This window comes from Mustela nigripes, chromosome 4 (assembly GCF_022355385.1).
Source record: "Mustela nigripes isolate SB6536 chromosome 4, MUSNIG.SB6536, whole genome shotgun sequence".
In the NCBI taxonomy this organism is placed as follows: domain Eukaryota; kingdom Metazoa; phylum Chordata; class Mammalia; order Carnivora; family Mustelidae; genus Mustela; species Mustela nigripes.
In genome coordinates, this window is record NC_081560.1 from 145,048,460 (window position 1) to 145,063,079 (window position 14,620).

A 14,620-nucleotide genomic window follows, 5' to 3' on the forward strand; every position below is an offset into this window, starting at 1 on the left:
GCTAAGCATGATATGCTCTAGTTCCATCCATGTTGTCGCAAATGGCAAGATTTCATTTCTTTTGATGGCTGCATAGTATTCCATTGTGTATATATACCACATCTTCTTGATCCATTCATCTGTTGATGGACATCTAGGTTCTTTCCATAGTTTGGCTATTGTGGACATTGCTGCTATAAACATTCGGGTGCATGTGCCCCTTTGGATCACTGCCTGAGTTTTAAGTTAAAAAGTTTTTTCTCTATATGCATGAAGCCAGTCACCTGTAGTTGGAGAAAAACCCAGTGCTTTGGGGGTTTTGTCTTGTGTGAAACACAAATGAGTGAATGTTGGTTCCCTTTAGGTAGTTGCCTACCGCCAGGCATCCCGACCCTACCTCTGGTCTGTGTGCTGGGCTGTGGCTAGCACAGTCCTTCTACCTTTGCAGGCGGCCCTTGGTGCCCGGGCTGATACCTGGGACGTTAGGCTTGTCAGAATCACCGGGGAATTTATCAAACATGCCAATTCTCGGCCTCAACCTGCACCTACTTCTCAGGACCTGCAGAGGGTAGAGCCCTCAGATCTATATTTGGAAGGAGGCATGTGATGCTGCCAGCAGGGTCCCTCAGCACCAGGGACACTAGGGATCAGTTTGTTGAGGATGCTGAGGCCTTGAGAAGGCAGGAACTTGCCCAGGGGCCTGTTGTGTGTCCTGTGTCCATGGTGTCCCTTGGTGCCTGGGATTGCATTCGTACTCCCTTCTTGAAGGGGACTTGTGTGGAAGTCCTATGCTGAGGGCGCGGCGGGGGCTTCTGGGTCGCTGTCCCCTTCCTGGCTGGTTTTGGAGGCCGGATGGGCCAGACTCTCCCATCACCCTCTGAGGGAGGAGGTGAGCGAATGGTGGGTCCAGGCTGCTGCGCCTGTCAGTGCTGCCCTGTGGCCAGGAGGGTGAGCGGTCACAGCACCCATTCCAGAAGGGTGGGGTTTGCGTGTCCCTGCTTGGCATCACTTGCTCAGAACATTACAAGCCCGTGGTCAGTCCACCGAGGCCACTCCCAGGAAGGGATTTTGCAGCAGCCCTTTCTTGACAAGGTGGCAGCCGCTGGTTTCTTCCTGGCAGTTGTGGGTGGGTTGTATCTTCAAGGCCTGAGTAGCCTTTTCTGTTTTTGCCTCCCCCCTGCACCCCCACCGCCCGCTCAGCCCCAGAAAGTGGGAGGAGAACAGGGGCTGGGGTGAGTATTCTCCTGGGAGCCCTAGGTCCTGCCTGCCCCCCAGGGATCAACTTGAGACCCCCACCCCCTTCCCCACCACAGAGCCTCTGTTTCGGCAGCAGGGGGTGGTGGAGGATAAGGGCCCACCTGGATTGCTGTTGGGTTCCAGAAGGAAAGTAGTAGGGGCACCTGGCTGGCTCAGTCGGTTGAGCATCTGCCTTTGGCTCAGGTCATAATCCTGGGGTCCTGGGATCAAGCCCCACATCGGGACTCCCTGCTCTGCGGGGAGCCTGCTTCACCCTCTCTCTGCCTGTTGCTTCCTGTGCTTGTGTTCTCTCTCTCTCTCTCTCAAATAAATAAAATCTTTAAAAAAATAAATAAAAGTTGGCATCCTCCATTCTTTAAAAAATTCTCTTCTTCTTTTGGCTGCTTTTAGAAAGTTGACTTAGCGTGATTCTTGCCCAGTCTGTAGCTGGCACTGATAGTAAAGTGATGCCCGGACTCATGCAGGAACACGGGAACAATTTGGAGACTTCTAAAGTCTGTGTGTGAGCCTCACCTTGGCTCTTCCTGGGGGAGGAGTTTTGGGGGTTTTGCATCCACACGTATCGTCTTACCACCCCCTGTCTGCCCACAGGTCCCGCTTCTCGGAAGATGCACTATTATAGATACTCTAACGCCGAGGTCAGCTGCTGGTACAAGTACCTGCTCTTCAGCTACAACATCGTCTTCTGGGTAAGTCCCTGAGAGCAACCTTTGTCCCCTGCCTTGTCCTTTATTCAGTGGATCGCATTCTTCATGCACTGCCAATTGGCGAGACCTGCTGTGAGGCTCTGGGGGAGAAGGCGGGCAGGGCGAAGAGCCCCTGCCTAGGCAGAACCAGTGACAAGTTAATGCTATACAACAGGCTGCTAAGTACTGTGATGGAGATAGCTTGCATGATCAGAAACCAGGCTAATGGACCCCTACCCCAGCCTTGGAGGCTCAGAAACACTTGGAGCTCTGGCCCACATGCAGGTCTGCTTTCCGCCTTCCCTGCCCTGGGGATGCTCCCAACGAGACCTTGGCAGCGGGGCACTTTGTGCCCCTTTGACTATGAGCCAGGCGCTGTTCTGCGCTCTGGGAGGTAAGAGTGCGCAAGGGCAATAAAGCCCTTTCCTTATGGTGCTTGTGTTTAACCAGTAATGACATTAACCTCCTGAGCAACAGAGCAGGGAGGGAGAAGCTTCTTGGCTAGGGAGGTCAAGGGAGGGCACTCCAAGGAGATGACTTAAGGGCTGAGACCAGTGTACCCGTGAAGACACAGCCAGTAGGGGTCTGGGAAGAAAGCTGCAGGCTGGAAGAGCAGCATCTGCAAAGGCCCTGAGGCAGAAATGCACTTGGCATGTGCAGGGGACAAAGAGAAGACCATGTCGCTGGAGCTCAGTGAGTGCAGGGGGAGGGGACACAAGTGAGGACAGAGACATGAAGGAACCAGGTCATGTAGGACCTTACAATGCTCAGTAAGTAGGTGGAATTATTTTCTACTTCTTTTAGTAATTCTTGGTCTTGGTAGGTTACGAGTTTTAGAATGATTCTGGAAAGTGAAGGGATGGGTGTTGGTACCATATCCTGAGAATTTTGGGATAGAAGTGTTAGAATGGTCTCTTGGCCACATGAACATGTCCATCTCCCATGTCTGTGACCATCCTAGAGATGAAAGTCTTGGCCACATCAGAGAAGGTTGGGGGGGGCAGCTAGATGAGATCACGGAGGGGGAGTGTGTTGACTGAGAAGAGCAGAGGTGTGACTATGGAGTCCTGGGTTGCTAGAGGTGAAGCAACCTCTTCCTTGAAGAGGGAAGTCTGCTCCAGAGTTGGCTGTGAATAAGCGGGCTAAGGGGAGGCCAGGAGACTCTGTATTGCAGAAGCCTTCCAGGTAGAGAGGAACAGTTAGCTATGCACAGGGAAGTAATGTAGGATGAGGACAGAAAATTGGCATTGGCTTTGAAGAGGTAGAGGTTGTTGGTGACCCTGGTCAGAGCCGCTATGTGTCCTGGTTTGGGGGGATGGAAACCCACCTGGGGTTGGCTGGGGGGCCAGCGGGATGTGAGGCAGTGGAGACTGTGACTCAGGATAGTTCTTTCAAGGACTCTTGCCTTAAAGAAGATCAGAGAACTCGGGCACTGGCTGGAGATGGTCAGGGCATTAGGGGAGGTAGCACAGCATGTGTGTGTCACCAGTGGGCCCAGTCCAGGGAGAAGCAGACACTGAGTCTTTGTGGGTGGGTGAGGGGACGCGATCGTGCACCTTCAGCAAGCGTTGCTGGTCAGCTTCAGGATTTGGGGGGGGCGTGCATAGAGAAGGAGGGACAGAGTGATCGGCCTTCATGCCACATTTTGCTTCTACTGCAGATGTTACAATGCCCTGTTTGGACCGGAACTCTTGCAAACAGGGCAGATCACTAAGACTTCTCAACTTTTACCTTTGATTTCATATAGCATCATCAACTCCTGATGATTTATCTCAAAGTTTTAGAGGGTTTCTGTTCTGGAGAAACAGGGTGGGTTTCAGTGGCTTGGCCACTCACCCCACATATTTTTCTTTGCCTGGATAACCTGTCACCAGCAACTTCATCATTTCCCTTGAAATAAGGCAATATAGGACAGTCGATGTGGTTCCTGTGGGATTTTCCTAATGAGAGGCCTGTGACTGCCTCATTCGTGCTGTGTATGGCTAACTGGACCTGCCCTGCTCCCTCCCTGGCCCCACCTGGAGGCCCTGCCCACCAGCCCAGTGTATGGCAGAGGGCCCCCTGGCCTTGGCAGGCAGTCTGACACTTTGGTCAGTTGGATACCCAGGTGACATGTTGTTCTCTCCCACCCACAGGCTCTGCTTACTTGGTCTTGTGCCTGTCCTCTGAAGGTCATCCTGAATTTTGCAGCGAGAGCAAAACTTCTCACTGCTGTGGCTGAGGGCCGGCTAATCTCCATTTCTTCACATTCTTTTCAGAACAGATTCTTTGCTCTTGGGAAGCTTCCCAACTTGCCCAGTAGTAACAACTCGGCAGCACCAGATTCGAATACTGGAGCTCCTGGATCCGGAATGGTAGCAAGTTTGCTTGAGTGAAGGGTGCTACCGTGTTACTCCATTCTGCAGGATTGACAAGTGTGTGGTCAAGAGTCTGTTTCTCAGTTGGTGTGCCCGGGGGCCAAGCAGGAAGGGACAAAAGGAGCAGTCAGGGAAATGAGGCACAAGAGAGCTGGCGGGGAGAATAACCCAGATGCCTCCCTTCGGGGTCCTTGGCACTGATTGCTCTCTTCTTCTGCACCAGAGCTCAAGTGTGTGGTGAGGCCTGAGAAGCGGGGTGCAGGGCCCTCTGGGAGACACAGGGTAGGTGCAGTGGGAGGCCCACACCCAGGTGCCAGGCTGGACTTGCACCCACACTGAGTGGTCCTGAGGAGGCTTCGTGTTTTGGTGAAATGCTGATGTCACAGACTGCCTCCTGCCTCCCAGAGTTGCTGGAAACATATACAGTCATGTGCCAAGCCTTACTTCATCTGCGAAGTTTTCTCTTTGAAATGGAAGAAGTAACCAAAATCAAACGATCTAACAGCCCCCCCCCCATGTTCCCATCACCTTGCTTCAACATCGATCAACTCCTAGCTGATCCTGTTTAATTTATATTCCCTCCCCACACCCCATTCCACCCGTTATTTTGAAGTAAAGCATAGATAATCATTTTGCACAGAGAGTTTTTGTGTTTGTTTTGTTTTGACGAGGGGACAGTGAACAGAGGGATGGCATTGCAGCTTTGTGGGCAGACCTGGGCTTGGCAGCAGGTTCAGATACACGGACAGCAGCCTGTCGTTTCTCTGACCCATGCTGGGAGCCAGAACAAACAAGGCTGTGTTGAGCACTTTGCCCCATTCAGAATTATTTGCATACTGACATACTTCATAGCCAATACCTGCACACTCTACCAGGGTTTTTAAAGCTCTCTCCCTCGGTTCACAGCTGAGATTTTCCCAAGGGACTGTTAAATACTCTCTTGAGAGGACAAATGGGGACGCAGTCAGTGTCTATACGGGGTGAGCAGGGAGCTGGGCTTCATAGGGTTCATCGGGGAAACAGTACTTCTAGATGACGGAGTGTTGTGAGGGCATAAGCACTTTCTCCTTAAAAAAATGTATTTATCGATGTATGTATGTATGTACGTATGTAGGTTTCATGCCCAACATGGGGCTTTAACTCATGACTCCGAGATCAAGAGCTGTGTGCTCCACTAACTGAGCCAGCCAGGTGCCCCTTTGCCTTTTTTTTTTTTTTTTTTTTTAAATCATAGTCATTCTTTGGTTTATTAGTGAGCTCTGTTTCAAGTGCAGAATGTCATTTTGTCTTAAGAAAATGTAAATCAAGGGGTGCCTGGGTGGCTTAGTCGGTTGAGCATCTGCCTTTGGCTCAGCTCATGGTCCCAGGGTCTTGGGATCCAGCCCGGGGTCTGCTTTTCCCTCTCCATCTGCCCCTCCTCCCTGCTTGTGCTCTCAAATAAATAATTAATTTAAAAAAGAAAATGCAGATCAAAATGGCAAGAAGATACCATTTTGCTCCCATCGGGATGGCTATTATTAAACACACAAGCAAACACACAACGCCCACCAAAATAACAGATGTTGACGAGGATGTAGAGAAATTGGAATCCCCGGGCACTGTTGGTGAGAATGTAAAATGGTGCAGCCACTCTGGAAAAGAGTATGGAGGTTCCTCAGAATGTCAAAAAATAGAATTACCATAGGATCCAGCAATTCCACTGTGGACATAGACCCAGAAGAATGAAGAAGCAGGGTCTCAGAGAGTAGTCTGCTCACCTGTGTTCACAGCAGCATTATTCATAACAGCCAAGAGACAGAAACGGCTCAGGTGTCTACCCACAGATGAATAGAGAGACAGAACACGCTCTGTGCATGCAGCGGGATCTTTCTCCGCCTCAAAAAGGAAGGAAATTGTGACACACATGCTACAGCACGGGTGAGATCCAAGGATTTCATGGCAAGTGAAATAAGCCCATCACAGAAGGACAGATCCTGTGTGGCCCCACTTAGAGGCGATCCCGAGAGTAGTCCGGTTCCCAGAGATGGACAGGAGAGGGGGGTTGCCAGGGGCAGGGGGAGGGGAGAAGGGGAAGTCAGTATTGAGGGGGTACAGAGTTCCGGTTTTGGTGGCACTGTTGCTCAACACTGTGGCCATGCGGAGTGCCACTGAGTCGGCCTCGAACAGATGGTTCAGGCGGCTCGTTCCGTACTGTCTTTGCTTTCCCACGATTCAGATTAGAAACCTGTCTCCTCTGACTGGCAGAGGACGGGCCGCTGGGAGAGGGATACCCTAGAGGAAGGGCTGCGGGGGGTCCTGTTTTTTGTTCTCGCCCCACCTGGTGCCACCAAGAATTCGAGCCCTCCTGGTCTAGCCGAGTGAATCCCCTGGAGGGGACGATTCAGAGGATGTCTGCAACCGCAGGATCGCTTCCCACCACCAGCTTCGAGTTTGACCTGTGAAGGTTCAGATGAAGTCCTTGCCTGGATCTATTTCAGAGGCGGATGAACGGTGAAGAACTGAGGCCCCTTGTGGCACAGACAATGAGCCTGTGTTCTGTGGACAGGAGAGCCCCCTGCCCCTGGCCTTCTCGGAGACGTGGGCAGGTTTGAGCCGAGCCGCTGTTTTGCTCTCAGGGAGTGCAGGAATTAGCTTTGGAGCCTGTAGGTGAAAGGGGAGCCACAGGCGTTTGTACTCTGTGGCCAGCGTGGCTTCGGGTCCCTTCCTTCAAAGCCACAAAGACCTCCCAGGAGCAGGGCGACAAGTCAGGAAACTTTTAAGAGTGAAAGAGCGGTTATTAAGAATTCTGCCCGAATGACAGGCCTGTCCCAGGCAGACCGGGATAGGTCTGAGAGGCAGAGCAAGTCTGACCGGGAAGGCGTGAAAGGTCAGCTCCCTCCCCCTGCCCCCAGCACCTTTGTGGATAGAGGATCTAATTCTCTTTGGCCTATACGGTGTACCTTCTTTGATAGGGGGCTCCCCACATCCCGTGTTGAGCTCAGGTCTCTGCATCACTCTGATCTAGAATGGCCCTTATCTGAGCTGAACTCTTTCCATGTAACACCACATCCCAAGGCTTGACCGCCCGGTCTCAAACGCAGTTTCTCTGCTTCTGTCTCTGGGTAATGAGTACAAAGAGAAAGTCTAGGGCTTTAATAATGTGTGTAGTGAAATAAAAATAATATTTTCACTTCCATTGCTGAGAAATGATAACTGTTTCTCTTCAAGTTTTATTTAACAAACGTTTGTAGTTGCATGGAAATTCTAGAAGACTGCACAAGGCACCCCAGCTTTACCCCGTCCCGTCCACGTGCTCCATCCTGTCTGCAGTCGAGGACACTTTCCCATCTTTGTGAGAGCAACCTTGCGGTCATGAGTTCTGTGTTTTCATGTCAGCATCTGCTAGCATAGAACGTTCTAGGTTGCCACATAGTCTTCTTCTTGTATTTTTGGAAATTCCCATATTGGACATTTCGGTTGTTTCCAATTTTTTTTACTATCCTAGATAAGGATGCAGAGATTAGTTTGGTATAGTACAGATTCTTCCCTTTGGGCAAGGGAAGGAAATTATTTGCTGGGATAGATTCCCAGGAGTGGGATTAAATGGGTCAGAGAGTGTGTATGTTGTTTTGACCTGGCTGACACATTTATACCGTCAAAATTACTTCTCTAGAAGGGTTGCCCCAATTCATAGGAAATAGATCGCCTTATCTCCTGGGTGTGTGTATGTGTATTTTTCCATAGTTGCACTTTCCAAGACCAAGGGCAAAGATTGCTTAATCAGGGATTCCACTAGAACACCCTGGTGCTACTCCCTGCGGGGCTTCAGCTCCTGCTCTCACTTGGGCATGTGGGAAACCAGGATCATCAGCAGGGTTTTCTAGTGGAGGCTGTTCACAGTACACTGTGGTCATTGCCAAGTGCACATGACTATTATACACTCCCAGGATTGGGGTCAAGTCTAGCCAACCAGTGATGTGTGTAACTCTGCATCCTTCCCTAGTAGATAGCTGGCATGACCCGTCTACTGATTTGTCTTGTGCGCAGGAGTGCCCTCTGTTCCCATCTTGGTTCCCATCTTCCCATCTTCTTCTCTCTCTCTCTCTCTTTTTTTTTTTTTTCACCCAGAAACACTTTTAAAAATACCACCTCTATTGAGGTGTAAATTTGATAGAATAATACTTACCCACTACCAGTGTGTAGTTCGGTGAGTTAACAGCTGTATACTCCCATGGAACCCCTGCACCCCAGTGAACATATAAAACCTTTCTATCACTCCCGAAACTGTCCTGGGCCCCTCTGTAGTCATTCCCTCCCACCCCATCCTCAGGAAAACCATCCATCCGCCTCCCATCGCTCTATGTTAGAATGGACTCTTGGATCTGACTTCTTTTAGTTTAGATGGTGCTTTTTCTGTTGTTCTTTTGTTCTGAATTTCATTGATATCTTTAAAGACTTTAAAAAGTATTTTTAAATTTTATTTTTGAAAAATTATAGTAAAGCATACAGAACGATTTAGAATTGTAGCCATTTTTCCATGCACAGTTCAGGGGCCTTAGGTCCATTCATATTCTCCTGCAGTTGTTACCACCATCTATCTTAAGTCTGTTTCATTGATTTCTGCTCCTATTATTATTATTATTTTAAATTTTTTTTAGAGAGAGAGAGAGAGAGTGCGCCTGTGCAATCAGAGGAGGAGGGGCAGAGGAAGAGAGAGAATCTTAGGCACACTCCCCATTGAGTGCAGATCTCGACACAGGGCTTGATCTCACGACCCTGAGATCATGACTGGAGCCTCAGTCAAGAGTCAGAGGTTTAACCAACTGAGCCACCCAGGTGCCCCCGCTCCTATTTTTATTTCCTCACTTCTGCTTTGGGATTACTTTGCCTTTTTTCTAGCTGTTTAAGGTAGATTAGATCATTGATTTTAGATCTTCTTTCCTAGTATGGGTATTTGATACTCTTTTCTGCATCTCACGCATTTTGAAACATTTTCTTTCATTTGGTTAAAATATCTGGTGTATGTGTACTCTGTATGTAATGTGTCCTTTCTTCCCCCTCCTGGCTCACTTCCATAGTTTCTCTTATGATACAGGCTGGTATGGTTTTCTTTGTTTATTCTGTTTGGGGATCATTGGGCCTTTGGGTTTGTGGGTTTATAGTTTTCATCAGATTTAAGACTACTTTGACTATTATTTCTTCAAATATACACCTCTCCCTTTTCTTCAAATATACATATTTCTTCAAATATACATCTCTCCCTTTTTCTTCTCAGATTGCTTGTTATTTCGTGGGTCACTGAGGCTCTGTTCAATTCCCCCACCCCTCCCCTTCAGTTCAAATAGTTTCTTTTGCTTTGTCTTCAAGTTGACTGATCTTTTCTCCTATAGTGTCTAATTGCTGTTAAACCCATCTAGTGAATTCTATATTTCCACTGTTGTATTTTCTATTTGTAATAGTTCCATTTGACCTTCTGTTTTCTATTTCTTTCCTCATTATGTTTATATTTCCTTTTAAATCCCCAAGGGTGTGTACAATGATCTGTTTTCATGTCTTAGCTAATTCCACCTTCTCTGTCATGTTTGTGTCTTTTTCTAGTTACTGAATATTTTTCCTTGTTATAGATCACATTTATTTCCCTTCTTGCCAATCTAGTAAATTTTTGTATTTCTTCTGGTAAATTTTTTATTTTAAGTAGGCTCCACACCCAACATGGGGCTTGAACTCACAGCCCTGAGATCAAGAGTCCCACACTCTACCTACTGAACCAGCCGGGCACCCTGTCTAGTAACTTTTGATCAGATGCTAGATATAGTTTCTCATTTAAACATCCTCCTGTTTCGGTCAGCTCAGGCTGCCATACCAAAATACCATCAACTCATTGACTTAAACAACAAAAATGTAATTTCTCACTTTTCTGGAGGCTGAAAGTCTGAGATCAGGGTGCTAGCATGGTTGGGTTCTGGTGAGGCTCTCTTCCTGGCTTGCAGATGGCTGCCTTCTTGCCGAGTCCTACGTGGCAGAGAGAGGTCTGGTCTCTCTTCCTCTTTAATAAGGATACTAATCATGGAGGCCCCACCCTCGTGATCACATCCAGCCCTAAATACCTCCCAGAGGCCCACCTCCAGGCACCGCCACATTGAGAGTTATAATATTCCATCGTGGGGATGGATCCCTTGGGATTTTGTTTTTATGGTTTCAGGCTATTTATTATGACCTGTTCCAGTCATAAAGATGACCAGGTTGGAGACTTGAATTATAGGGATACCCAGGGTTCGTGGGACCAAGCTGAAGGAAATCATGTCTTTGGTCCCGAGGTCTACGTGGTTTTAGTGTGAAAGTTCAGCACAGCATTCATCAGACTGTGGCTCACAAGCCTGGCTGGATCTTGGCCAGGTTTTGCACGTACAGCTTTATTGGAACACAGCCCTGCCCATTCGTTAACATGTTATCTGTGGCTGCTTTTCTGCTATAAAAGCAGAGTTGAGTGCTTGAAACAGACATCAGCACAAAGCTGAAAATGTTTACTGTCTGGCCCTCTACAGAAATGTCAATGCTGGCTTCATATTTCGGTTTTGCCCCACTGTTCCTCACTGAACTGTGCCGGCAGTGGAGACTGTGGAGACTGGGGTGAAGGTGGGGCTGAGGCTCAGTTGGGGTTCCTTCTCTCCCTTGCCTGGAGGGCTGCTTCTAACTTCCCTCAGATGACTCTGCCCTTCTCCTTCCTTCCTCTTGAAGGCCTTGACACAGTCATTCCTGGGCGGGGCTTGGTGGGGGTCGGCTGTCTGTTATCTGGAAACTCAGAGACATCTGTGGAAACTGCCCCCAGAGCCCTCTGGGTAGTCTTACCCCTCCTCTCCGGGGCCCCTAGCATCTGTTTGCTGGCTGTGCTGGAAAGGGCACACACACTTCTTATTCTCAGAGCCACCCTTCCGGCAGGAGGAAAGCTGGTGTGTGATAGCTGTGTGACCCCATCTGAGGCACCACCCGGCCTGGGCTCCGCTCCCCACTAATGAGGAAGCTGGGCTCCAGTGTCCCTTCCGGCTCCAGACCTTCCAGACTTCGAGCGAGAAGTGGCTTAGTTTTTACTCTTTGAATGTGGGACTGTTTGAAAGTGGCCTTCCCTGGACTCTGTAGGGCTCAGAGTGGCTACAGTCCTGAAGGGCGAGGTTTCCTGGCCCGGAGAGAAGTCTTGAGACTCACTCTCAGCCCCCTGGGCTCTCAGGGTCAGGTTGAGTATAGAGTTGTTGTCTTAGGACAAAGGCTAGGGCTGGGTTACTGGGGGGTGCGGCGCAGAGAGTCAGCAAATGCTGATGGCATCTGGAAGGCCCCTTGATGTCTCTGTTTTGCTCCCCCCCCCCCTCCCTTGCAGGAGGGCAGGGCTCCCCTGGACCAGCTCCATGTCCTGGGGTAAGCATGTCACTTGTGTTACACTTCCTCCAATCCCTGCAACCCTCCTATGACCTAGGAAAGGTCATCCCTGTTTTGCAGAGGAAATCATAGGCACAGAGGAGTTCCTGGGCTTGGCACAAAGTCCTGTTGCCAGGAAGGTGCAAAGTAGAGATGGGAACCAGGTCCAGCCGACTTGGGCTGTGTGTTCAGCACTACTCTGGTCTTGAGTCTGGCTTACTCTTGGGTCTCCTTCTGGCCCTTTCTCTGGGACTCCCATAGGCAGCCCTTTGAATGTCAGCCTCTGGCAGCCAGGGGATTCGCAACAACTAGAGGCCAGGGGGCCGGAGCTGAGAGGGTCGCATTGCTGTTGGTGGTTTGCCTTGAGCTCCCTGCTGGAAAGCCTCTGAGGCCAGCAAGAATTGCCCAAGGCCTTTTACATACATCGAAATGCAGTCTCGCAAGAGGCGGTGGCCATTAAACTGTGAGGGATGACGGGCTGCTTTTAAGTTGCTTGGTGTTGGAACCCTCTGCCCATCCAGCAGGGCCCAGACAGGTGTCTGCACTTCTGCTGTCGCTTGAACCTGTTGGGTGCAGTGCCACAGGCTTGCTCACGTGGTGAGTGGATTCCGTGGGGCTTCTAGCCTAGAGCGGCCCCAGAATAAGGGGCCTTTGCCTTGTGGGGAGGGGTCAGTAATGTTTACAGTGACGCCCAGGGAAGCTCTACTTCCTGGCCACCGAGTGGGACACAGAGTGACCCTCACCACCTGCAGATATGGGGTGTGGGCTTCAGAGTCACACAGCCCGTAAGCCCCTTCTGCGGAACTCCCATGCCACAGGTGCCCATCCTAGCCCCCCTCGGTGGGGACTCAGACTGCTACTTGTCTTCCTGGCCCCCGTGGGTGGTGGGTTAAAGTGCTGTCAGGAGGGTCGGAGACACCCCGGTTAGGTTTGAACTCTGCCACTGGCTCCCTGTGTGCCTTTGGGCAGAAAACCAAGTCACTGTACCTCTGAGCTTTCCTGTTTGATAAAGGGTTAATAGTACCACACACCTGTGATGGGGTTTGAGAGGGGCCCTTTGAGCACGAGAAGTGTTGAATGCTGGGCTTGGCACCCAGGAAAGAGTGGTACCACCTGCCATGGTGACCACAGTGGACGGCAGACCTGACGGCCCAAGGCCGGCCTCCCTTTGGGCTTAACGGCAGTCTGGCCCTATCCGTTGGGAGGGGATTTAATCAGGTCATAAAAGAGAGACAAAGGAGGTTACTCTCAGGCTGGAAAGCACCCAGCTGAACTGTCGTTCCCAGATGGTTGGCTACCAGGGACAACAGCCCAGCCCCACAGACCATCTGCTCCAAAGAGATCCGGGGAAGGGGCCCCATGGGGAGCTGGGTGAAGCTGGCACGTGTCTTGGACTGGCTCATTCACAGGGCTGTTGGGTGAGCTCCCAGACAGGCCACTTCCCCTGTCTGGTCCTCCCTCAGTCTTCTCATCTCTAGAATTGGTCCCCAAAGTTCCTGCTTGGGCCAGTGTTCACTGAACCCATGATCTGACATGTGACCCCCTCCCCCACCCTGCCTGTGTTTCTGGTGCTAGTTCGTGTTAGTTCTTCATTTAAAACAGAATGGAAAAAAACCATGAGCACTTTTCGTAGTGCCCAGTCGTTGGGAGAGAAGGGAATCTGGGCTGCAGTGGGAGGGAGCTGGCCGGGACTCAGCTGGGGGTCCTGGATGGGCAGATTTCTCTCAGGTTTCTCTCACCGGCCACCACGGTGCCAGGTGGGAGGGAGGCTGTCATGGGAATCCGTAAGGCAGTTGCTGCAGTGCCGTTGGGGACACAGGGAGGAACAGGGAAGGACAGCCTCCATGACAGCCTCCTGTTCTGACCCCGAAGCCTCTGTGTAGAGCTTGACCATGGATGTGAGCCAGGCTGGGCTTTTGCTCGGCCCCCGTTTGCTCTGGATGCATTTGGAGGGCATGAGGTGTAGGTTTTCTGATCTAAACAACTGAGTGAGGCGGCCATGGTGCCGTTTAATGAGAAGGACAGGAGTTGGCAGGGGCGGGTTGGGGCTGGGACGTGCGAAGACTGCAGTGTTGTCAGCTAGGTTCCGAGTCACATGGACATTAGGTGCGGAGATTCGGGTGTGTGGGTCAGCTGTGTAGAGAAGGTCTTCCAAGCCCTGTGATTTTGGCCTTTTCTGGAGAAGTTGGGGGACGGGGAGGGGTCCCAGACAGAGCAGTGAGCGTCACCAGCGCATAGAGGTGCCTGGAGGAAGGCGAGCCAGCAGGAGAGGCTGAAGAGTGACCAGTGCTTCGTGTCCCCAAAGCTGACCAGACCAGTGCAGGAGGGAATGACCAGCTGTTTGGTCAGGTCAGATAAACAGAAAGAAGACTTGACCTCCAGCTCTGGCGAGAGGGTGTCACTTGAGGAGTGGCGGGGTGGGAAGCCTGCCAGATTCAGTGGGCAGTGATAGGTCACCTTCGGGTTTGCCTGCCCTACAGTGTCAGAAGCTTGGGGAGGCAAAGGAATTGCTCGTGCACCCCATCAAGAAGAACCAAGGCCTTCAGCCACGAGTTAATTTCAGTGGGAGGCTTGAGGAGTTGAGAAACTAGCGTGGCATATACAGGACCTCATGTCATTCCCTGGAGTTGAAAGTCCAACAGCATTGGGGGCTTTGCCTGAGTCCTCTGTGCCAACCCCAGTGTAAGAGAGGGGACCTGGTGCTTAGGAGGGCCTCAGGCGGTATTTGCTGAATGACTTGGGACCTAGGCCCTTCTCCTCCACTGCTGGGTGTTTTGATCTTGTCCCTCTTGGGCTCGTCGTGTTCTCCTTTGTGAAATGGACAGATCAGGTGCTGGCAGGGCTTCTGTGGGAGCCAGTGGTTAGGGGTCAGCGAGCCCTCTGAAATCCCATCCCAAATATTGGGCACGTAAGCATTCTCTGAAAGTGGTCTGTGATTCGAAAGAGGGTGTG

General features: G+C 50.7%; 1 protein-coding gene across 4 annotated transcripts in view; it reads left to right on the plus strand.

Annotated features, from left to right (window-relative positions):
* TSPAN14 (tetraspanin 14) overlaps positions 1-14,620 on the plus strand; it is a 58,401-nt gene that overhangs the window by 30,759 nt on the left and 13,022 nt on the right. For all 4 annotated transcript variants that reach the window (XM_059397928.1, XM_059397927.1, XM_059397930.1 and 1 more), the window contains exon 2: positions 1,828-1,925. In XM_059397928.1, the coding sequence (XP_059253911.1) occupies positions 1,845-1,925 (81 nt within the window). In that variant the 5' untranslated portion in view covers positions 1,828-1,844. The remainder of the gene's footprint in view (positions 1-1,827; positions 1,926-14,620) is intronic.